This window comes from Glossina fuscipes, unplaced genomic scaffold (assembly GCF_014805625.2).
Source record: "Glossina fuscipes isolate IAEA_lab_2018 unplaced genomic scaffold, Yale_Gfus_2 1, whole genome shotgun sequence".
Classification (NCBI taxonomy): Eukaryota; Metazoa; Arthropoda; class Insecta; order Diptera; family Glossinidae; genus Glossina; species Glossina fuscipes.
Genome location: NW_023998415.1, coordinates 35,226,247 through 35,248,746, shown reverse-complemented (window position 1 = coordinate 35,248,746; position 22,500 = coordinate 35,226,247). Strand labels below are relative to the sequence as shown.

The 22,500-nt window shown below is 33.9% G+C and overlaps 3 protein-coding genes across 4 annotated transcripts in view; 2 read left to right on the top strand and 1 right to left on the bottom strand.

The window, feature by feature from the left end:
* LOC119645178 (putative uncharacterized protein DDB_G0271606) overlaps positions 1–15,449 on the bottom strand; it is a 15,559-nt gene extending 110 nt beyond the window's left edge. The window contains exons 1-11 of the mRNA XM_038045157.1: positions 15,408–15,449; positions 14,650–15,298; positions 10,481–11,566; positions 6,075–8,010; positions 2,939–3,102; positions 2,607–2,837; positions 2,391–2,528; positions 2,055–2,304; positions 1,701–1,984; positions 1,462–1,644; positions 1–157 (exon numbers count right to left, since the gene is read on the bottom strand). The exon at positions 1–157 is cut by the window's left edge and continues 110 nt beyond it. Of these exons, the coding sequence (XP_037901085.1) occupies positions 77–157; positions 1,462–1,644; positions 1,701–1,984; positions 2,055–2,304; positions 2,391–2,528; positions 2,607–2,837; positions 2,939–3,102; positions 6,075–8,010; positions 10,481–11,566; positions 14,650–15,276 (4,980 nt within the window). The 5' untranslated portion in view covers positions 15,277–15,298; positions 15,408–15,449 and the 3' untranslated portion in view covers positions 1–76. The remainder of the gene's footprint in view (positions 158–1,461; positions 1,645–1,700; positions 1,985–2,054; positions 2,305–2,390; positions 2,529–2,606; positions 2,838–2,938; positions 3,103–6,074; positions 8,011–10,480; positions 11,567–14,649; positions 15,299–15,407) is intronic.
* An 822-nt stretch (positions 15,450–16,271) lies between these two features.
* Positions 16,272–17,285, top strand: LOC119631724 (clathrin light chain). Of its 2 annotated transcripts, none has more exons than XM_038024179.1 (2): positions 16,272–16,478; positions 16,551–17,285. In XM_038024179.1, exon 2 carries the CDS (start codon positions 16,566–16,568, stop codon positions 17,235–17,237), a length of 672 nt encoding a protein of 223 aa, XP_037880107.1. In that variant the 5' UTR covers positions 16,272–16,478; positions 16,551–16,565; the 3' UTR covers positions 17,238–17,285. The 2 variants fall into 2 exon arrangements, with proteins under 2 accessions (XP_037880107.1, XP_037880106.1); XM_038024178.1 differs by having other exon boundaries at positions 16,274–16,482.
* A 657-nt stretch (positions 17,286–17,942) lies between these two features.
* Positions 17,943–18,840, top strand: LOC119632112 (probable deoxycytidylate deaminase). The gene is made up of 2 exons (XM_038024871.1): positions 17,943–18,116; positions 18,179–18,840. The coding sequence occupies exon 2, from the start codon at positions 18,225–18,227 to the stop codon at positions 18,798–18,800; it is 576 nt and encodes a 191-aa protein (XP_037880799.1). The 5' UTR covers positions 17,943–18,116; positions 18,179–18,224; the 3' UTR covers positions 18,801–18,840.
* Positions 18,841–22,500: the final 3,660 nt, after the last annotated feature.

Sequence of the window (22,500 nt, the reverse complement as noted above, 5' to 3'; positions counted from 1 at the left end):
GTATAGTAGTAGTACAATAATGCTTACGTGGCTAAACAAGTTTTACGCCAATCAAATCTCAACTGGGTCCAGAAAATCATTGCGATACTTCCCGGAAACGTTTCTGTCTTTCCAAGCTTTCAACTTCAGCCCAGGAGTTGCGCATGTTACGGAAGAGCTGCAAATATTATTTAATAAATATTCATATAGCAAAAACAACAACAGCAACAACATATATGCTATAAAATTAATATATTTTCTTGATCAATATATACAATGTTTTTTTAATTAATTCGTCCATATGTTTAGTCTCTCCGTCTAGTTACTCCGATATTTAGAAGCATAAAATGAATGTGTCGAGCGATCATTTCAAAAGAGAAACGAAAACAGTCTCCATATGCTAAGATATTACTGCATCAGTTGAAAATTAGACTTGTTGAGGAAATTTCTCTGCAAATCGCGCAGCACACTACCGCATTACTCGCCTTTGTAATAACTTACCTACAATCGTCTTTTCCACTGTTTCTAAGCTCTTCCCTTTGCAGTACTATTCCACTTTTTCTTTCTCTATGCACACATACATATATTGTCCTTCTTGGTTACCAGCATTGCTACGTATAAAGTGAATATCACTTAAAGTGGTCGGTCATATAAAAATAAAAAATGAAGTGCTTTTGACACCTGTTGCCACGATTTTCTTCGAAAATCATATTATCGGCGAAGGAATAAATAAGCTAATCCTAGATGTAGTATATTATAAATTAGCGTGACCGAATTATAACACAAATAAGTGAGAGGAGCATCGAAGAAAGGCCTAAAGTGTTGAATATGAGTATTGCATGAATGCAGAGCCATCATATGCCCGATAGTCAAGCGAAAGCGATCAACAAAGAGAAGGTTCGTTTAAAACCAGAAGTAACTGTCTAATGGCAAAAGGTTGAAATCTTGTTAATATACAGACCATCATATTTTCATACTGCTCACGGCGAAAATATAACACTGTCAACATCTGAGTTCTAGCCAATGGATGTAGATACAAACCATCTGCTTACTGTGTAGCGAAAAATTGACACTTTACCTTACTCCAAGTCAGAATTTATTGCTTTAAAGCTAATATAAATCCTATCTTAAGCGGCCAACTTGGAGCAAACGGCGATTTTGTAGAAAGCTTTCTGAAATTCTGCGAAATTGTCTTCACTCGTTCATTACCGATATCTCTACGATCTTAGTTATCGTTAAAATGTCGAAAACAATATCAGAAATATTGTTATTATTTTTTATTAGCTTGAAAGGATCGCATGCACGCATGAACACACAGTTGATGAAGCTATCTACTAATAAATCCTCAATATCAGGTAATGCATTATGTGTTAGTTGTTGGACTATAGCAAAACGTGTATGTTGTATAATGCACAAGTTCTTATAGATTGTGTTCTTAATCACTATAACAATTATTATTATTATTATTGTTGTTGCTCTTACCTCATCAATCCAATTATGTTCGGCGAGAAGGTCATTTAATATTTCTGTAGAGGTTTTACCAGGATTCTCTTGTTGTAATTCGGATACCCGCCTCGAACAATTTATGTATAGATTATATTTCTCGTGAGCAATCTTATGGAAGATATCCGCCCTCGCGGCACAAATGCGACACAGTAATATGTCCTAAAAGACAATATAGTTAGAATAGCGTTAAGAACCGCTTATGTAATTTGTGTTACCTTTTCATAAGTGATACGAGCATCAGTTGGTACTGATTGCATAGTATTCGAATTGTAGGGGTGACCGAATAAAAGAAAACGAACGGAAATGCCCGGTTGATGGCAGCCAGCACAATTTTTCTGCGTTAGATTATTTTGACCCCATTCCGTGAAGACGTGACATTTGGGCCAAGTTTCAATCGAAGCTATAACACTACGCGTCCAAGGCGTAATCGATAAAAGTTTACGTTTACAATTCTCCATTATAGTATCAATGGCTCGGACACTAGCCAAAAAATATTCATCTGTAAGAAAAATTTATATATACAGATATATTTTCAACGCTTCTAAATAAATATGAGAAAGCAATTTCACCTTTTTCTCGCGTTATTTCCGAGAAGAAACTAGGATCCAATACCTGAGATATCATAGTTTGTATATAAATCTCAAAATGATCTCTAAATGAAAGGTAGTCTTCCATAATTTTCTCAATAAACTGCTCAGTATCATCGGCCAATAATTCGGAACGCATAAATTCAACAATTGTTTCGGTATGCGATTGTACTTGTATGCGTACGGGAGCTTTTAAATATAATTTCTTAGTTTCTAAATTCCAAGAAGCATACTAAACGTGAATAAATGAAACAGCAAAAGGAGGAGACAAAAACAATAATTAAATTAAATTAAAACATAAAGTATTTTAATAAAAACCTTAGACATATTTCGATAAAACATTTTGCCATTTTGATAGAAAGGTTCATATTTCTGTAGGATACATTTAGAGTCCACTTGCCATATGGTTGGCCAGTCATTTACCAGATCGGATCGTAAAACTATAAAATCGCCGGTCTATATATATATATATATAAAAAAAAAAAAAGGCAATCTATAAATAAATTATCACTAACACAAAACAAATCAATTCACCTTAAAGTTATCACTGGCGCCTGCGCCTGTTGTATTACCATAACCACTGGAACTACTAGCTATCTCCTGATTTAAAGTGTAACCGTCATTAGAAACAACCGCGTTATGATGTTGTTGTGGCTGTTGTTGTTGTTGTTGTTGAGGCTGCTGTTGTTGGCTAAAATGCTTACGCGGCGATCCTTTGGAACGTCGAGCTGCTTTACGTTTATAACCACGACCATCGTCATTGCTCTAAGATAAAATACATATATATATATATATATATATATATATATATATATATATTATTATATGGGTAAATTTCTTTCGTTCGTTAAATTAAATTAAATTACATCGTCATCTTGAGGCGTCCAAACGGGATCCGTATCCGAATCGGCAAATTCATCCGGTTCGGCCATTTGATCATCGTTACCGCCTCCGGTACCCAATACGGCAATACTATTTTGTTTAGCTTTGCGTAAACATTGTTCACGTCTTGGCGGCAAGTTTAAAGGATCTATATATAAAAACCCATAGATTAATAGTCAACCAAGTTAAGAAAATATATTGAACCCAAAATTAAATGACGAATAAAACGGATAAGCTTTTCAAAAGATGATCGATTACTTAAATCGGCCGGAGAATAAGAAAAGACATTTTGAATACCCACCACCAAGTCTAGAAAGCTATTTCCTTTACTATCTGGGGGTATAAATTTTGCAAACCCTTCAAAGCCTACATGTGTACCTATGCGGTTCTAAGTACACAACTTAGTCGAATTCGAACGGAAAAAAAACACATACATAACTGCAAGAACTACTACACCACTACGAGTATTTCAAGGAAAAAAATCAAAAAATGCTTTTATATGTGGAAATTGAATTATTTTTCACTTTCTTTTTGTCATACTATGTATACGATGGTATTTTTCATTTGTATTTCTACGGTACAGAAATGGACTTAGATTTACTGCGCCCGTGCTTCTAGATTAAGTAGACAACTGCGTTTACTGTGAGTCAAACTAAGCATCTGATTGCCTCTGGTATTATGCTTCCAATGCGTTTTGGGCAACAAAGCAGACAAAGTGAATGCATTGAAATTCGGAACATGTGGTAGACTCTAGATGTGGATCGTTCTCCATTAATCAAAAAAAAAAAAAAAAATTCGATGTTGAGTCGGAATAACGAAGCACGACCTGAATATCCTTTTCAAATACTACAAACAAATTCTCTTGCGCTATAAGTCAAGAAATGACGCTACGTGTATATAGAAGAAATTATTAAAAAAAAAAAATACACAAAACAAAAATAAAAATCATCATTGTGCTTTGCACCGCTTGTGGTACAAGTTTATACGGATGCATGTACAGCGCCCAGAATGATGTGAGATAGATCCATCTTTTATTATACCGATCGATTCTGAAGTAGTGTTCGAATCGATCTACGCTTGTCTCCCTATCTGCCCATCCGTCTTGTTTTCTTATGTTCAACATACAAATCGCAATTATTCGACGCATATTCTGGTGAAATTTGCTTTACTGGCACGTATTTTAGCCCGGGAACGAAAACTATTAAAAATGGTTCGGATCGGACCACTTTTACAAATATTTCCCATATAAGCACTTATTTTGAAAAGTCTTTATATGAATAAGTGTAGGTTGGAGTGGAGTGGGGTACTTAATGGTGCACCGCGGTGGCCCACTAGCGCTTTTTGAGATCCTTAAAATCAAACTAACATCACTCTTGCAATGACATCTTACGAGAAATAGTTTTGCTGAGTAATCGCAAGAAAACAAAAAGAAACAAGCCGTGGTAGGAAACAAGCCATTATTTACTGACCATTTTACTTGCTTATCATAAATTTCCTAAAAAGCTGAAAGGAAAGAAGAGTTAAGTAAGGATACGTTAATGCCCTTGAAATTAACTAACAAAAGCGATGAAATCTTCTTTATTATGTGAGGAGTTTATATCGATTCAACGGGAATTTACTAATCTACTTCGAAACAGTTAAAACGCTTTATTTAGAAATAATGAATGCAAGGGGCAGAGTCATCACAGATGGCATATGCGTATAATAATATTAATCAAGTATAAGTTCCATATCACTTTTGCGCTATGTTATCGACCGCATGCAACAAATAATGCCAGTATTTAAAAAAAAAAAAAAAAAAAAAAAAAAAAAAAAATCAAGTTCGTTTGTACATTCTAAGGTCCTTTTGACGTAAATCTACTGTCGCCCATTATTGTAAATCAAAAGTTTTTCTTACTTTTCCTACAAATCGATCGATTTATAAATTAAATCGCATCCTGATCCAAAATCTTAAATCTTCGCATATATTTTGAACCCAATATTCTCAAATCTGGTATTACAATGATAGAAAAAGAAGAAATTAATGTTCAATACAATAAAAATGGGAAAGAAGTATTCGTTGATGAAACGGATAAAACATTTATATCCATTTTCTGCCCATTTACTACTAATTATTTTAATTCTTGGAAAGGATTTTGAAACCAAGGACTTCAAGCGTTTCAACAAAGCATAATTAATATACAAAAATATTCAAAAAGTCAAAGAGAGTGTGAGAGAGAGAGAGAGAGATAGAGAGTAAGAGAGAGAGAGAAACAAAAAAAAAAACAAAAAAAAGAAGAAAGCATAACTCTTTCTCAACCAAACCAAATCCTCTCCTTAGGAATCCGCGTCGAAAATTAGCCACTAACATACCACTGCTTCGCATTAAATCCAACAAATGGCGACGAGAACGATCCGTAAGACATCCTTGCATTTATTTGAAATAAAAACACACACATAGGTAAGTTGAGTTTATTGTTTGATTCGCTTTCTTCCACAAAAAAAAAAAATCGATTGATTTATATTTTAAAAAAATATTTCATTTTTCATATAAGTTCTTCGTCCATGATTAATTATTATTATGCTTTTCGATCTTTTTTTTTTTCTTTTTTTTTTACGGTTTTTTTCTTTCTTTTTTTTTTCTTTTTTTTTTTTTTTTTTCAATTTAACAATGATAAAATAATTTAATTGTAAAGGAGGATGTTTAATTATTTTGTACAAAAAAAGTTTTTAAAAGTAAACACTAGTAACTTTTTTACAAAGTTATTTTAAAAACACTCGTAACAAAAGTAAGAATTTGTATCAACCTCTTTCAATCTTTCTCTCTCTCGAGCGTAGAAAAATGAACCAGAGAGAGTGGTGCAGAGAGAGAGAGATAAAGATAGGGAGATAGAGAGAGGGTGAGCGAGAGTGTTCACACGAGGCTTATCGTAATCACGACTTTTTGTTTTTACAATTTCATATTTATCTTTTGATTTATGCTTCAATGCCAGGGCCAGAGAAAATTTAAAAAATGGTGATGATTGCTGTGTGGTACGCTAGTGGCGGCGGAGGAGGAGGGATGTGAGGCTGTAGTAGTAGAGTTGTTGAGAGCGTTAAAACTACGGCTAGTGGAATTTTGTTGGTCAAGTAGCAACATACCTTGACTTGTATTATTGGCGGCTAGGCTGGCAGACGTCGAACTACCACCAATAAATCCCAATTGGGCACAGTATTGTTGTTGTTGTTGTTGTTGTTGCTGCTGCTGCTGCTGCTGTTGCTGCTGTGGTTGCTGCTGTTGTTGATGATGATGGTGCTGTTGTGATACTTGATGTTGATGATGTGGTTGTTGCGTTTGGTGTTGTCCATATGGACGGAATGATTGCTCATGTTGCTGCTGCTGCTGTTGTTGCTGTTGTTGTTGTTGCTGTTGCTGCTGTTGTTGTTGTTGATTTACAGTTTGCTGTTGTTGTGGTTGCTGATGTTGCGCATGCCCATCACCGTGCTGGGGATGTTGGGTTATGACCGATGTGCCTGCATTCGAATGTGAATTACTTGAAATGGCCGAAGGAGATGCTGCCGCTGCTGCAGCAGCTGCAGCCATTTGTGCATGTGGCCGCTTCTTAGGTAGGATTTGTGTTTGGGAAAGAATTTTTATTTGATGGCCATCATCGCCTGTCATTAGAGTCCCCCCCGCTGCATGAGCATCCACCATTGAACCTTGTAGATGCCCTGCTGCCACAGCTTCTTCACTCTGGGCAGGTGCAGCAACACCGCCGCCGCTATTGTTGCTCGCATTATTCGTCGCATTATTAGTTGAATTGTTTTGTTTACTCCGTTTGCCACCACCACCACCGCCACCTTGAGATTTTTGCACATTATTCCGGCGTCCGCTCTTCGAAGACGTCGCTGTCTCCTCTTCACGATCACCTTGTAAAAATTTCAAATAACTATCCATAAATTGGGTTTTCTTTTCTCCTATTGAAGTGCCCACTACAGGCTTCTTCTCAGGCGGCACATACGTAGTTCCGCTACCCGTAGTTGCACCTACTACTGTCGTAACAGCAGCTGCACTACCATTATTAACGGCTACCGCTAACGATGATGAGGCTGCTGCGCCCGTAGTACTGTTAGGCTTTGTTGCGCTCTGTGCTGATGAATTGTTGGGATTGCATATGCCAAAATTGGTAGGTTTATTTGTACCTGTGGTTGCTATCGATGTACCGGTACGTGCCGTGTCGCTAGCGCTTGCGTATCCCTGCTTCGGTGCCACAGCATCTGACAAGAAATCTAATTCTTCTTCAATGTTCGGTACAATAACTTTATTAGTTGGATCTTCCTGGGGAGGTTGCTGTTCTTGTTGTTGCTGTTGTTGTTGTTGTTGCTGCTGTTGTTGATCAACTTGCTGCTGTTGTTGCTGTTGTTGCTGCTGCTGTTGCTGTTGTTGATGCTGTGGCTGCTGCTGTTGATTATTGGCCTGATGCTGCTGTTGCTGCAATTGCTGTTGATGTTGTTGATTGAGATTGTACAGCGTATGTTGAATGGCTCCGGCAGCAGCTGCACTTTGTTGTATACAGGCCGTGTATTGTGAGGCAATTTGTTGCGAAAAACTCGGATAATACGATAGATTCGTTAAATGCGATTGAGCTTGTGACGATTGCAAGTGGGCTGGTTGTGGCACTTGCGGTTGCTCTTGTTGCTGCTGCTGCTGTTGTTGTTGTTGCTGTTGATTTACTGCTTGCTGTGGTTGATGTTGTTGTTGTTGTTGTGTCGCAGCAGCTGTATGAGGATTAACATATGTAGGTATATTAATTGCGGGCACTTGTACCGCAGGTGTCGTAGTATTGCTTTCCGTTTTCAATGTGCTAGTATTCCATTTACTGTTGAAATCATAATACGTGGTTTGCTGTTGCTGCTGCTGTTGCTGTTGTACGTGCTGTTGCTGTTGATGGTGGCTGGTCGAAGCCTCACTTTGAGAGCCACGTTCCGCTTCATAGTCATTGGCCACTAACGTCTTTTTCGGTTGCCTCTTACGTGGCGTTTTAGTGGGTTTTGCTACTGACATTTGTTGTTGTTGTTGCACTTGTTTTTCCTCAGCCTGAAAAAAATTTCAAGAAGAGATTTTTTAAAAAAATTTTTCATTAACATTTTGAACAACAAAAATCAAAAAGCAAAGAGAATTCCGTTTTAAACTTAAAAGCTATACTTGTTTGCATGTTTGTTGGTTGGTTTTTTACAACAACAATGATATAAAATGTGTTTCGTTTTTCTTTGTTGTGTGTAGATCTTACGCTCATCTTCCTCAACAATGGCATATATTAACAACGTCACAGGTTCAAATAATTATTTTTATGTTTATGAAACCAAAAAAACAAAATAATTTTTATTCAATTTAATAAATGTTAGAAGAAAATTAGACACAAAACAAAAAACAACAACACAAAAAGTTAGTATAAAAAACAAATTAAATAAAGTATACAAAAAAAAAAAAAAGTTTTTTTCTTTTTTTTTCACCAGAATGGCAATTAATAGTTTCACTTAAACGAATACTACTTACATTTATATTACAGGTACATTCATCCATACATACATTCATATATACATACAAATATAATCAAATATATATTTTATACGTAATTCTATTACAAACATGGAGGAAGATGATTGTTCCAACACAAATCTTTATTATAACATATATATACATGTATATATATATACATATGGCTCGCACGTACTTGCAGGTACATACCACCTATGTATATAAAATTTTCTGAAATCTTTGTTGTCAAAATTAAAAAAAAAATAATAATTTTTCTATTTTTCTATTTTTTTTTCTTTTTTCTTTTTTGTCGTACTTACAAGAAAGCAATTTTCTATTTCTAATAGTGTTCCTCAAGAATTATTTGGAAGGTGATTAGCAGCGATTCTTATATTAAAACTATTATGCCTTTACTATTTACATTAAGTTTGAAGCACAGCAAATGCACGGTTAGTTTTTCTTTAAAAAAAGAAAAAGAAGAAATATTTGGAAACTTTTTACTAAAAAGAGGTAGTTGCCAAAGGAAAGCTATTAAGCAAGGACTTGAGAAAAATGACGAAAAAAAATTTGAATACATTATTTAATTCTCTCTCCTCCTCCCTCCCATTCCTTTCAGAATTCAATTTTCTATTAAATTTTTAAATTTTTAATTTTTGTTTTCTTTTTTCGCATTATGAACTCTACCGTCCGAAGGTTTTGTACATATATTCATAGCTATCTCCAAAAACCACAAAAATTATATATGATGTACTATCGCTATACTGAATTAATAAGAGTAAAGGAATGGTTGAGCTTACTTTTGAATTCTTAGATGTCGTCCAAATGTATTTGAAAAGTTGTATAAATATTTGCATGTACTTATAAGCATGATAAGAGAAACCGCAAAATAAATCACGTGTGTTGTAAGTCATGAAGCGATTGGCTTCATAGCTGATGGGAATAAGAAGGGATCTACTTGCCAATATTGATCAAAAATGCATTCTAACGATATGCGTCAACGGTATCTTCCTCTTGCCTTTCACTTTCTCTTCGGTACTGTAATCCTAAAGGCAGTTCATTTTCATGACACTGTGCATTTTCAGTGCATTTGCGAAATTTAAAGGAAATGTTCGTTTATTTAAGCTAAGTGTATATAAAATCGTTTAATTCAATCTGTCTTCAAGTCAGTCTATCTCTCCTTTTTTTCTTTCTATTTTAAATTAAATTTAAGAAATTTCAGTTGTGATATTTGTGTTGAGGTTTTTCTTTTCTTTTTTTTTTCATAATTCGTTATTATGAAGGAGTGAAGAAATCATAGGCTCAATTCTTTCGTAACTGGGGATTTTAGACAGAATCGAATTAATAGACAGTTGTTACTGAAACCATTTAAAAATTCACGTTAATGGAAATGGAAAATATCTCTAGGAGGGTCACAATTTCTGCATGCTACATACACAAAAAAAAAAAAAAAAAAAAAAAAAAAAAAAAAAAAAAAAAAAAAAAATGATATGAAAGTTTTATCAAAAATTAATTGGCTGGACCGCCTTTTTTCCATAATCCTGCCTAACTTTACAGAATCATTGAAGGATACCTTTTCCATTCGCATTAATAAGTGAACTAATTTCATTCCTATATATATGAATTATGCTTGCTAACGCCATTCAGGTGGATCGATCGATTGTTATTAATGTTACGGATTTTGCAAAGGGATTATCCATAGATTTCATGTCACCGTAAATTAAAAAAAAGGCGAGGAAAACTGTTTTTAACGCATCATTAGAGGGAAAAGAAAACCTTACCTTAAAGAGAGTTAGTTTCAAGTCAAAAATGAAAAAAAAAATAGAATATGTATATATATGTTTATACCGAAACATATGTATACATACATTTATTTTAAATAAACATATATACACATACGATTTATAACCAACGAAAAAATTAAATGAAAAAAAAAAAAAAAAAAAAAAAAAAAAAAAAAATTATACGTAGAACAAATGATAAGGATAAAAAAAAGTAAAACCGAAAATAAAAAATAAATTAAAATACAAACCTTAGAAATTATTTGAATCTGTGACGCTGTTGTGGCGTGAGAAGACGACGGCGAAGAAGTGTGTTGTTGTTGTTGGTGATGATGGTGGTGGTGGTGGTGTTGTTGCTGATGATGATGATTGGAGGTAGTTGAGGGCGACATTAACATGTTGGCTATCATATGTTGTCGCCTTTTATCTGATTGTTGTTGCTGTTGCAATTTCGAGTCATTGCTATAAACGTTTTGTTGCTGCTGTTGCTGTTGTTGCTGTATAAGAATTTGTTGTTGTTGCTGTTGTTGTTGTTGTTGCTGTTGTTGTGTGTGCTGTACCACCGTATTTTGTGTATTGTTATTGCAAATAGTTTGTTTAATTTCTAGGCCGGGTGGTAAATTAAATATCATATTGTCACTCATTACAACATTACCAACAATACTGTTACCATTGCTAGTATTATAATCGAGACTGCTAGGGTGCTCCTGTTTCACTTGTAATTGCAAAACATTTTTTACATCTTCCGCGGAGCCTCCATTGTCAGCGTCAATTTTCCAACAATTCAATTGTTGCTGTTGCTGTTGTTGTTGCAATTGTTGCTGCTGCTGTAAAGTACTTTGTATCACAGACGAATATGCTACCGTTGAGGCGGCGGACGCAGTTGCAGGCGAACCAGCGTTTGCAACATGACTTCTCCGTATCGGTGACTCGGCACCCACTTGGCCGGTCGAACCTGGATTCTTATAAACAATAATCTGAGGTGGCGTTGTAGCAGCTACATGTAAGGCAGGTGATGAACCGCCCGTTGAACTTAAGGCCGGACTGGCATAAATGGGATAATGTTGGGTGGTGGTGGAAGATGCTGGACTTGAATGCTGCTGCTCGATTTGCAGCGTTTGTTGCTGTTGTTGAGGTTGCGATGGTTTCCGTACAATTTTATATTGTTTACCATCAATTATATAGTAATTTGTTTCTTCTTGCAATTGTTGCTGTTGTTGTTGCTCTTCCTGTTGTTGCTGTTGCTGCTGCTGTTGTTGGTGTAATTGTGTGAGGTACAATATATCATTGTAAGATTTAACCTCTGTCTTAATTTGAGCATTTTCTTGTTTGATTTGCTAGATTTTTCATGGTTGCGTTTGTTTTGGTATGTTTGTTTGTTTGTTGTTGTTGTTGTTTTTTTTTTTAATTTTTCATTTTGGTTTTTTTTTTTTTTGCAATTTTCGTATATTTTGTTGGAAAAAATTGTTTAAAAAATAGAATAAAGATGATTGGTGTAAAGGAGAAAAGCAGGGACAGAGAGAGAGAAGTTTTGTATTGTTTTTTGTTGAAAATTAAAGAAAATAATTTTTTATGCTTTACAAATACATATAAATACAGATACGTATACATAGAAATATGAAGAGAAAAATAGATATGTTTTTGTTGGCTGATGAGCAAGTGAGTGGACTGAGTGACTGAGTATATGAATGAATGTGTGTGCATATGTGTAAATTCTTTTTCGTTTTTTTTTTGTTTTTTTTTTTTTTGTTTTATTATATCTCTACGAATATATTTTTACAGATACATACATATAAATGTATATGTACGCGCGATTGTGTTGTGAAAAAATAGATGTGAGCTCAAAAAAAAAAAAAACAATTACATATACACACAAGAGGAAAAAAAGTACAGAAAGGAATAAAAAACAGAAAAATAAAACAAAAAAAAAAAAAAAACGAAAAACTGAAAAAGTTTATTAGACATCAAATATATATTGTTTTACAGCTCATACCACATAGACCAGCTCAAACATAAGCACTATAGTGTGAGTCGAGGACGCGGATATCAGAACGGTTTACATACACTTTTTTATATGAGGGAACAGATGTGATATACATATATATAAATGTATACGTTTTTTATGAATATCTTTTATATATATATATATATGTATATATAGTGAATATGTGAATATGTTATAACATATATAAATATATATATTATAAAAATTGTATGTATATGAATAATTTTTTTTATTGCATTTAAAATTTATCAAAACATCATTTCAAAGGGGCGGATGCACATGCGTAAAAACATTTTGTAATTATTTAGATTATGGGTCAACACTTGACTACCCAAAATGGTCGGTACTAATCCCCCAATATTTTGCTGCTTGCTTGCTTGTTTTGCTCCATTTTTCCTCCTGCTTTTTTTTTTTTTTTTTTTGCTTTCAAATTTCTGCAAATAATGGACATTTTTCCATACAATATAAAACGTTTTTTCAGCATTCTTTTCAAATTTCAAGTGTGTATACATATTGGATTTTATTTCCACAGCAGTGAAACAACGCAAAGATCAGACGGAATAAATCGTTTTACCCACAAACGGTAATAAGAAAGGGTTTACAAGTTGTCAGAATAGAAATTCAGGAGTTAGTAACAAACACAGTTAATTATAAGTTAAGCACCGACCAACCGAGACAGAGTTCCGTTCAAATTTGATGTATATTTTTTTGATGCCTTTGATGAATTTAAGATTTTATGCAAAAGAGAAAAGCTTCAAAGTATCATAATAAGTAACTAACATAAACTCCTTTCTTTATTTTTCTTTCTTTCTTTCTTTTTCTTTTTTTTTTTTTTTTTTTTTTTTGTGTACAAGCGAGTTTTTTAAATATTTGTTTTACTTTTTGTATAAAGAAAAAAAAAAAAGAAGAAACTTTGTATATAATAATACTACACACGTTTACGATGGAAGGCACCTGCTTGAAAATTCATTCATGTATATGACCTGTACTTCCTGCTTGCAATATAGTTTAGTAGCGATCACTTTATGTTTATCATCTCCCTTGGTATCAAATCTTGAAAAGTTCTTACAATTATTAAAAAATCAATTTTTCATAATCTTTTTTTTTTGTTCCTTTTTTTCTTTTCACTAAGGATACTGTTTTAGAAGGCGTTTAGAAAATTTCCAAAAAAAGAAATTCACAATTACTTTGAAAAATTTTATTTAAAAAAAATGTTTTGAGAAACTTTTATGCATGTTGCAGAGATTATTGTCACATAACAGCAAATCTAACGAACTCATTCAAATACACGCATTCACATATACTATATATGTACATTGGTTCAAGAGTAAGCAGAGGTCCTAAGGTTTGTTTCGTTTTTAGAAGAGCAGAAAGTTTGTTCCAAGAAATTTTCCCGTATAGCAGAACCAATTGCTCAGTTTGTTACTGTCGAGATAATGGCTGAGGTAGGTGAAGTCATATTAATTGAAAATCAAAGAATCAGCTGAGAAGCTTTCCCAAATTAGGGTCCATTATTAGCCATTGACTGCAGTAAAGACAACAGATAATAGCGTGAAAAAGCTACATTGCACTTAATGCATAAATAAGCAAAAAAATTTAAACTTTTTATGAGAATCGAAAAAAATAAATAAATAAAAATATAACGAAAATATTTGCCCGCTAAGAAACCCAAGTAATTTTGAATGTCAAAGAGAACCCTTTGAAACGGTATTCTATATATAAAAATACTCGCGAATTTTGAAAAAGAAAATCATCTCAAATTTAATGTCCGACGGACCTCTCATCTGGCCTGGCGTGGTTGTTATTCACAAAACTTTGCAAATTAAAGATTTCAAATAGTCCGTCTAAGTGTGGGCGGATTTAGGCTATTTCTATAGATAGTCTGCATAAATCAATTAAGACTACACGGCACGTATATGCACGCATTCATTTCAGCGATTAAGAAAAGCAATTAGAAATTGTTCACTGATTTGCAAACATTTCCGGGGGCCGAAATTGAAAATTAATATATCGTTATTGTCCATGCGATGAGTATAAACTTAAAATTTGTCGGAAAATTATCTTAGAGTTCAAGTATAGATTGGTGAGCTTTATATTAAATGCTTTGGAAAATAAAAACTCACTACAGATTGTGTTTTAAAATTTTTTGAATATTTAAATCTCCTTAAGTATATTTCTATAATTAAATTTATGAATTATTTAACGCCTTTCTGTACTTTTGCATATTTCTCTTTTACGTAATTGTTGATAGTTAATGGATAAATATAATGCGGGGGAAAAGTGATGTGTTTTTCTTATATATGAAATAAGGTATATATATTTTTTTAATTTTCCTTAATTTTTATATATGTATACATATATAGATGTTTTTTTTTTGTTTTTTTTTTTTTAATTTGACTACATACTACTACTCACCACCTTATCCGTAACTAGATTCAATTGCTGCTGTTGATGCTGCTGCTGCTGCTGTTGTTGCTGCTGCTGGGCTTGTTGCTGTTGTTGCGTTTGTTGTTGTACTGCCAAAAATGTATTCGACAACATTGTCGGTGCATTCCAACTAAGGGTGGTCGGCGTTATGGAGGCGGTAGTCGGCGAAGGAGAAGCACCACTAGATGAAGAATTTTCACCATAGTAATTTGTAGCTGCTGCATTATTAACGGCTGCGGCAGCCGCCGATGATACAGCCGCTATAGCGGCTTGGTTTTGGAATGAGGTCAACTGTTTATCCAAAGTGGCGGGTATTTGCAATTGACGGTGTGGCGTATTAACTGTCGTCGAAGCAAAGTGGGCAGGTTTCGGTTGCACAGCACTGGCCGCATGATGATAAATTTGCTGAAAGACCGGATTGTAACTACTGATCGGTGATGGTGACACAAAACTGCCGCCACTGGCTGCTGCATTAAAACTCGCTGCTTGTAATAACAAAGACTGCGCACTAGAAGCCAAATGCGGATGCTGAAAGTCCTCCGCCGAACTGCTACCACTAGCTGGCGGTACGATACGATTATACGCATAAGGCCAGGGACTCGAGTTTGGGTCCATGGTGACTCACTACACTGCCACACTATTAGAACAAACAAAAAGAGCACACACACAAAAAATAACCATTCAAAAAAACCTGAACAATTATATAAAAAAAAAGGCAAAAACTTCCACAAACAAAAATTACCCACCTTAGTGTGTATAGAAATATTAAATAACTTTTATAAATTTATAGATTAGTCCTTTTTAACTACGGATATATTTATTTTTATGAAGTGTGTGCGTTTTTCTCTTGTATTTTTTTACAACAATTATAAACCTGCCCGCCGCCTTGTCCAATTTTTTCTTTTTGTATGTTTTTTTTTATTGTATCATTCAACGTTTTGACGTTTTCTACCACACACAACAAATACACTCTATAGATAAAATCCACACACTGCACCAATATTACTTATTTGCTTGCGTGCGTGTTTCTATCTGTGTGTGTGTCGCGTTCTTCTTCCAAACGCAAAAAGATCTATCGTCAATCACGTCTATTCACATAGAAAATGATGAAGAGAAAAAATTTTCACATTAAAATTTCATCATTCCATTGAGGAAATTCACACAGGTTTTTATTAATTGTACTTTAGGTTTATTTACACTGCACTTTTATGACAAATATTGGAGAAAATAGTTTAGATTTCGTTGTTATATTTATACAAAAATTATTGGGTTACAATTTCAACAAAATCGTCTACTCTCTCAAAGCGCCATTTTAGAAAAGTATGACAGTCGCAGCAAATAAGTAATGAAAAATGGAACATGTGGACAAAATAAGAAAACAATCTTGCCAGACTTTATTATAGGCTATTTAGGAGTAAAACAAAGAACAAAAACCTCTCGGAATAAATCATTTTATATTTAATTATACTGAAATCAAAAAAAATTATTTAAAAAAAACTTTTATACATTGGAATTTCGTGCCTACAAATATCAAATAGATAAACATTTAGTATGTATGTTCAAATGTAATTAAAGCAACATAGTTTCCAAAACCTGGCATCACTTTTTCTTTATACCGTACATACCATAAAGTGCCTAGTTCTGGCCACACGGAATTTTATATTCTGTAAAAGAAAAAGTTTGAGGTATTTGCTCATCACAAATTAATGAGCGATTGTTAGAAAAACCAATAAAGTAGTAAATTTCTAAGGCTTTATGATAAAAGTTTAATGGAATAAATTATTGCCGATATTTAGTTGTAAATATTCATTTAAAAAGTGTGTACGTATTAATTTCCCCTATACACCCATTTTTCTTATGATATTGATGTGTCACCTTGCTCTTATCAGAACTAGAAAAAAAGTATGGATTTCGGTGATGATTTCGTAGCTACTTCCACCAATGGCGAAGAGTTAGATCCGGCTGCTGAATTTTTGGCTCGTGAACAGTCTATGTTGGGCGATTTAGAAGCTGAAATAAACGCTGTTTCTACTGTGGCTAGTAATGCGACAGTAACCACTACGGTTGGAGACGATGCTCTCTTAGGAGGTGACATTAATGAAATTGCCGCAGCTAGTAGTGGTGGCTTTGAATCCTCAACGGGTAGCTTTGAAATGATTGGAGGTGAAAATATTGATAGCAATGCTATATCTGCACCACCGCCTTCACGTGTGGAACCGGAAAAAATACGTAAATGGCGTGAAGAGCAGAAAAAACGATTGGAGGAAAAAGATCGTGAAGAAGAACGTAAAAAGGAGGAATTACGTCTACAAGCAAAGAAAGAACTCGAAGATTGGCTACGCCAAACTGAAGAATCTATAGCTAAAACTAAGTCCGCTGCACGTAATGCCGAGAAACAAGCAGCTGCTTTAGAAAATGGTAGCGCCATGGAACCAGGGACAGAATGGGAACGCATCGCCAAGTTGTGCGATTTTAACCCCAAAGTTAACAAGTCGGGAAAAGACGTATCACGTATGCGTTCCATTTACTTGCATCTCAAACAAAATCCCATTCCAATCGGTACACAGAAAGCTTAAAAGTATTCTTTATGAATTATGTCAGATTCAAATTCTATTATTCGAAAATTATATAAAATTATACATTACATAAACTTCTACATTAAAAATTAAACATTTTAAGAAAATTTTTTATTCAGTTCAAATCAATTTTGAGGTTGTTCAACAATTTTGTTTCAACGGAACGTAAAAATTTCAAAGGAAAAGCGTTATAATCTTTTAATTTATAAAAGAATTTTTGTAGAGGTCTTTTTCAAAGCTGACAACAATTGTTTTTTTGGTGCGCAATTTCCAGAAACTTTGAAATATATATTAAATACGCCTTAAATGAACGGGATCTAATCATGGCAATCTGTTCTTGAAATATTGAAAATCGCTGCAATTAAAACATCAATTCCAGCATGCGGCCTTAATACACTTTGAAAGCATCTCCATTAATAATTATCTTCCTCTGTTATTCGGCAAATTAACAACCGAAAATTCGTTGGGATGCGTAAAAAAGGCTCAATCTATTAATAAGTATAATAGGTAACTAAAAAATAATGACAAAAACTCCCGCGATCATTTACTGAAATGGTTATTATAAAACAACCTGATATTATCTATAGCTTGTTTCAAGGCGAATTCCTTAAGCGACAAAAGTATTGCCAAGTTTGGTTTTTACGAATATCTTTCACATCATCCTCGCGTTTACGTTATTGTTAGTTCTGCCGTTCTGTCTGCTCTGTGTGTGCACTTTCGTTTTATATTTATGTCAATACACATGTTTTAAATTAAAAATATTAAATGTAATAACTGAAAGTAAATATTAAAGTGTTTGTAGCTGCATATATTTTTAATTGGGAGACTGCCGCTTGTAAACGGTGAAAATTATCAGTGTGTCGGCATAGGAATATTTAGGTTTGCTTTTGTACAATTTGCGGTTTACGTTGGGTTTATTAAAAATTGTTCTTTGGTTTCAGATTAAAGAATTTCTAGACAATTATTTTTGCCCAACGTTTTTGGAAAATGGCGGATGCGAGGAAAACGAATTTCAAAGCCTTAAAAAATTGTAAACGTGTTGATTATTTACAATTAGATGACTATTTCATGGCTGTCGCTATAGTAACAGCACAACGCAGTAAGGATCCCTCTACTCAAGTGGGTGCAGTTATAGTCAATGAGGAAAATCGCAGTGTCGGCGTTGGATATAATGGTTTCCCGCAGAATTGTAGTGATGATATATTTCCTTGGCATAAGATAACCGATGTGGAAAGTGATGATCCTCTACAAGATAAAAGGCTTTTTGTAGTGCATGCCGAAGCAAATGCTATTTTAAATAGTAACTGTAAAAGTTTGAAAAATACTCGCATGTATACAACGTTATTTCCATGCAATGAATGCACCAAACTGATACTTCAAACGGGAATTTCACAGGTGTATTATATTTCTGATAAATACGCTGAGAAACCTGAATTTCAAGCTTCCAAAATTATGCTCGATGCTGGCGGTATAGTATATAAAAAATACGAACCAATAATGAATGAATTTACCATAAATATTGACCAAACTCAAATGAATTGGAAAAAGAATTCCTGTATGTAAATGTATAGATGTATGTTAATATCCTAAATGTAAAGTATATTTTTTTACTTTTGATAAAAATAGAAAAAATTTTCTTAATAATATAAAATAAGAAAGCAATCACATCTATTCAACCAATTGATACCCAATTGATACTCAAATTAAGAAAAAAAAAAAAAAAAAACAAAACAAAAAACAAAATCTTACTCATTATAAGTGCATGTAATCGTAAATAAAAATTTTTATATAGATCGTTGACAATTAGGAAAAAAAATGCTGTAGCATTTCATGATAAATTTGTTTCTAAGATTGAAAGGCCCGAGAATAGTTAACTTGAAGCGTTCGAAGCTTGACAACGCGATACGAGGTTTGGCGTAGTTGGCTTTTAAAAATGACGTTTAGTTACTGATTATTACACATCAGTCAGATTATCCGCTGTTTGCATTGGATTTGGCATCTTTTGATCTACTCGCCTAGATTAATCTGAACGTTATGAAAAGCAAACTTAAGCGTCCCGTATTGCTTAAACCGAAAATGTCATGGTCGCCACAATAGTGACAACCGTGAACAATTGATGATGTGTTGTTAATTCTATGACTTTAATACTTTTTTTACAGTTGAAGAACGAATTAGCTGAGTTGGTCGCTAAAAATCTATTCGAGAGGTTAATACTATTACTGTTAAGCTAGGTAGAGAAATAGATTCTAACACTAAAGTCTTACAACTCGCATTCTAAGGCTATTGGCTTTATTGAGAATCCCATTGAACTTGAATCCACAATCATTGAATTGTTAGTTGGAATCCTTTGACTACTCATCCGCTCAGACGAAAAAAAGATGCAAAAATGTATTTATTTATAAATATCACTATTTTATATGCGATTTTTTTCTTAGTTCTAAAGATCTTAGATCTATAGCTAATTTTAAGTCTATTGTTCGCGGTATTGTTTCTCCGATTATGATGCATAAGTGTGCCAAGTCAGATTTTGCTGATCGTTGGCTTTGGAAATTTAAGGTTTATTTCTGATAAAAACAGGGATGGTTGTCACACCATTGATAATGTCGAAACTTAGTCTCATCGTGTGGATCACGTTTTCGATGATAAGACGGCCCTGTCTCAAACCGTAAATGCTTTGAATGGTTCATTAACATAAGAGTTACTGTAATTGTACCCTACACCATTTGTGGTGCGGGGTATATTAAGTTAGTGCGGACATATGTAACACGCAAGAAGGCTTAATATAGATCCACCTTCTATTATACTGATCAGTTCAGATTATGATTCTAGGCTAGTCTGTCCGTCTGATGTTTGTCCATGTAAATTTGTGTTCGACCTACAAATCGCAATTTTTGATATATGTCGATGAAATTTGATACAGTGACGCGTTTTGACCCAAGGATGAACGCTATGCAAAATGGTTCGGATCGGTACATTTTTTCGATCGCTCCCCATATAAAGGGCTATACTGAAAAATCGTTATATGGGAAAAAAGTGCCATTTTCAAAATTTCTCGGCAAAACTGGCTATACCACAAGCGGTCTAGGTTATAAAAATTAACTGCGCCAAATTTGGACTATCTCGGCCGATTGTTTGGATATTAGCCTAAGTAAGATTTCACGAAAATTGACCCTTTATAGGGCAGAAAAGTCTAAACTTTAATATGTTATGATGAAAATTAGGCCGTAATAGTAATTTGACATAAAACATTATATAAAAAATGCTTCAATTTTTGAACCTGATGGGCACAATCATTCTAACGGAACGCAAGACTACATTTGCAAAAAGGTCTAATTTTTAATACACCGTCCCATAACGGTGTGTTCCTATGAAAACAATTTTTGTGTTCCATGGCAAAAATAAGAATTGTGTTAGACGATATCGTGTAGGCCTAGCCCGACTATAATGTTTTCACTTTTTATTAAATGAAATAGTTGTTGAACTGTGTAACTAAATTAATAATACTTCAGATATATCTTTGAAAGCTTTTTAAGAAAGTTAATCATCATGAAAATCACTCAAAGTAAGACTTTATGTGGGAAATGGTTGGGAAAGTGGTGCGATACGAAAAATTTTCAAAAGCGTTTGTCTTTGGGCCAAAACATATCGGTGTACGAAATTTTTATCAAAATATTGTATAAATTGCGACCGGTAGATTGCACAAAAGAGAACACGATGGGCAGACGGAAAGATAAGCTTAGAAAGTGATTCCGATTTGATCGATATAATAACTGATGGCTATACCACAACTCCTTCTGGTTGTTACATGCATCTAAATAAACTTAACGAACGTATCGTATAAATCATAATATAAGGAGCGTATAATTATTATATAAATAAAAAACCACGAGGGAAACGAAATTTCATTAGAAAACAAACTACAAACGGTAAATGGGGAAAGTTGTTGAATAATAAGTTTGAACGAAAAATAGAAGACCTTCTGGCGATATTGGATATCATATATAGGGGTTTGATCGCGAGGTGAACTAAAATTGTCTCTCAAAGTGCGACCAAGTCCAGTGAAAATTTGGTTTAATTGTATTTACTCCTACTTGGTTACTCTCCTCCACAATATTTGGAACATTCTGCCAGAATAACTTTATCTCTATTATGTAATGATTTTTTACTCTCAATATTTCGGAATTTGGATTACTCGCAGCCATTTTGCTCACGTATTTATAATAATTACTTTATAATTACACCAAGATTTAATTGAGAATACAATCGAAATTAAAATAAGAGCAAACATTTATCTGGCTGAGCGTATAATTTTCACTATTTAATGTTAAATAAATGGGTCGACAGGTGTAAGGATCTTGCGATAGTAGCCTTCAAAGTGATAAAGTCGGCAAGTGATATACTTATGCTGGGGACAATGGCGGACAGCAGAACTTTTCCAAATTAACTCGCGTAACACAGATAGGGTGCTAAACTAAACTAAACAAAGATCACTTTAACTCGTTCGCTACTAATCGTCATACACGTGTGGCACAGGTTCTTGGACAATTTACCAAGGTATGTTTGAACGCGTTGTGTATTGAACAAAATTGTCAAGTTCTAAAACGGTCAAATTTATAAAGACTAGTGTCAGTTTGTAACTGTCGATTATCGAGTCGACGTACAACGCATCATCAGCAACGATTTTATAGCTGTCGACGTATTCTACGACTTTCTTGGTGTCACATACTAATTTATACAATTTCTGTGTTCGTAAGCGCTAAGACGTTTCTTTCCGATTTGATTTTATTTCACTTTAAGGTTTTTTTTTTAAATTTTATTTTAAAATTTTCTTTCTTCTTTTCGCATTGTCCGATAAATCGCTCACTTGTTGCTGCGTCAATGTAGTGACATTCGCTTGTCTGCTGCCTGATTTTGTCACGTAGATCAATAGATCAAGAATATAGATATCACAGATATAGTTTGAACATGTATATGATCCTTTCAGATATCAAGTTAAAAACTGGTAACTTACAGTCTACATATGAAAGCTACTGTAGTGTTTGAGTAAGGTCTCATTAACTCAACTTCGGGCACATTAAGCCTTTGAGAATTATTTGAAATTTGAACTTTTTTTTTTTTACTTACTTTTCTTATTATTCAGTTCTTTTTATTGCTAATCATACATCTATTTGAAAACATGGTTCTATGTTAATGTCGGCAAATAAGAAAAGTAAGTAAAAAAAAAAAAAGTTCAAATTTCAAATAATTCTCAAAGGCTTAATGT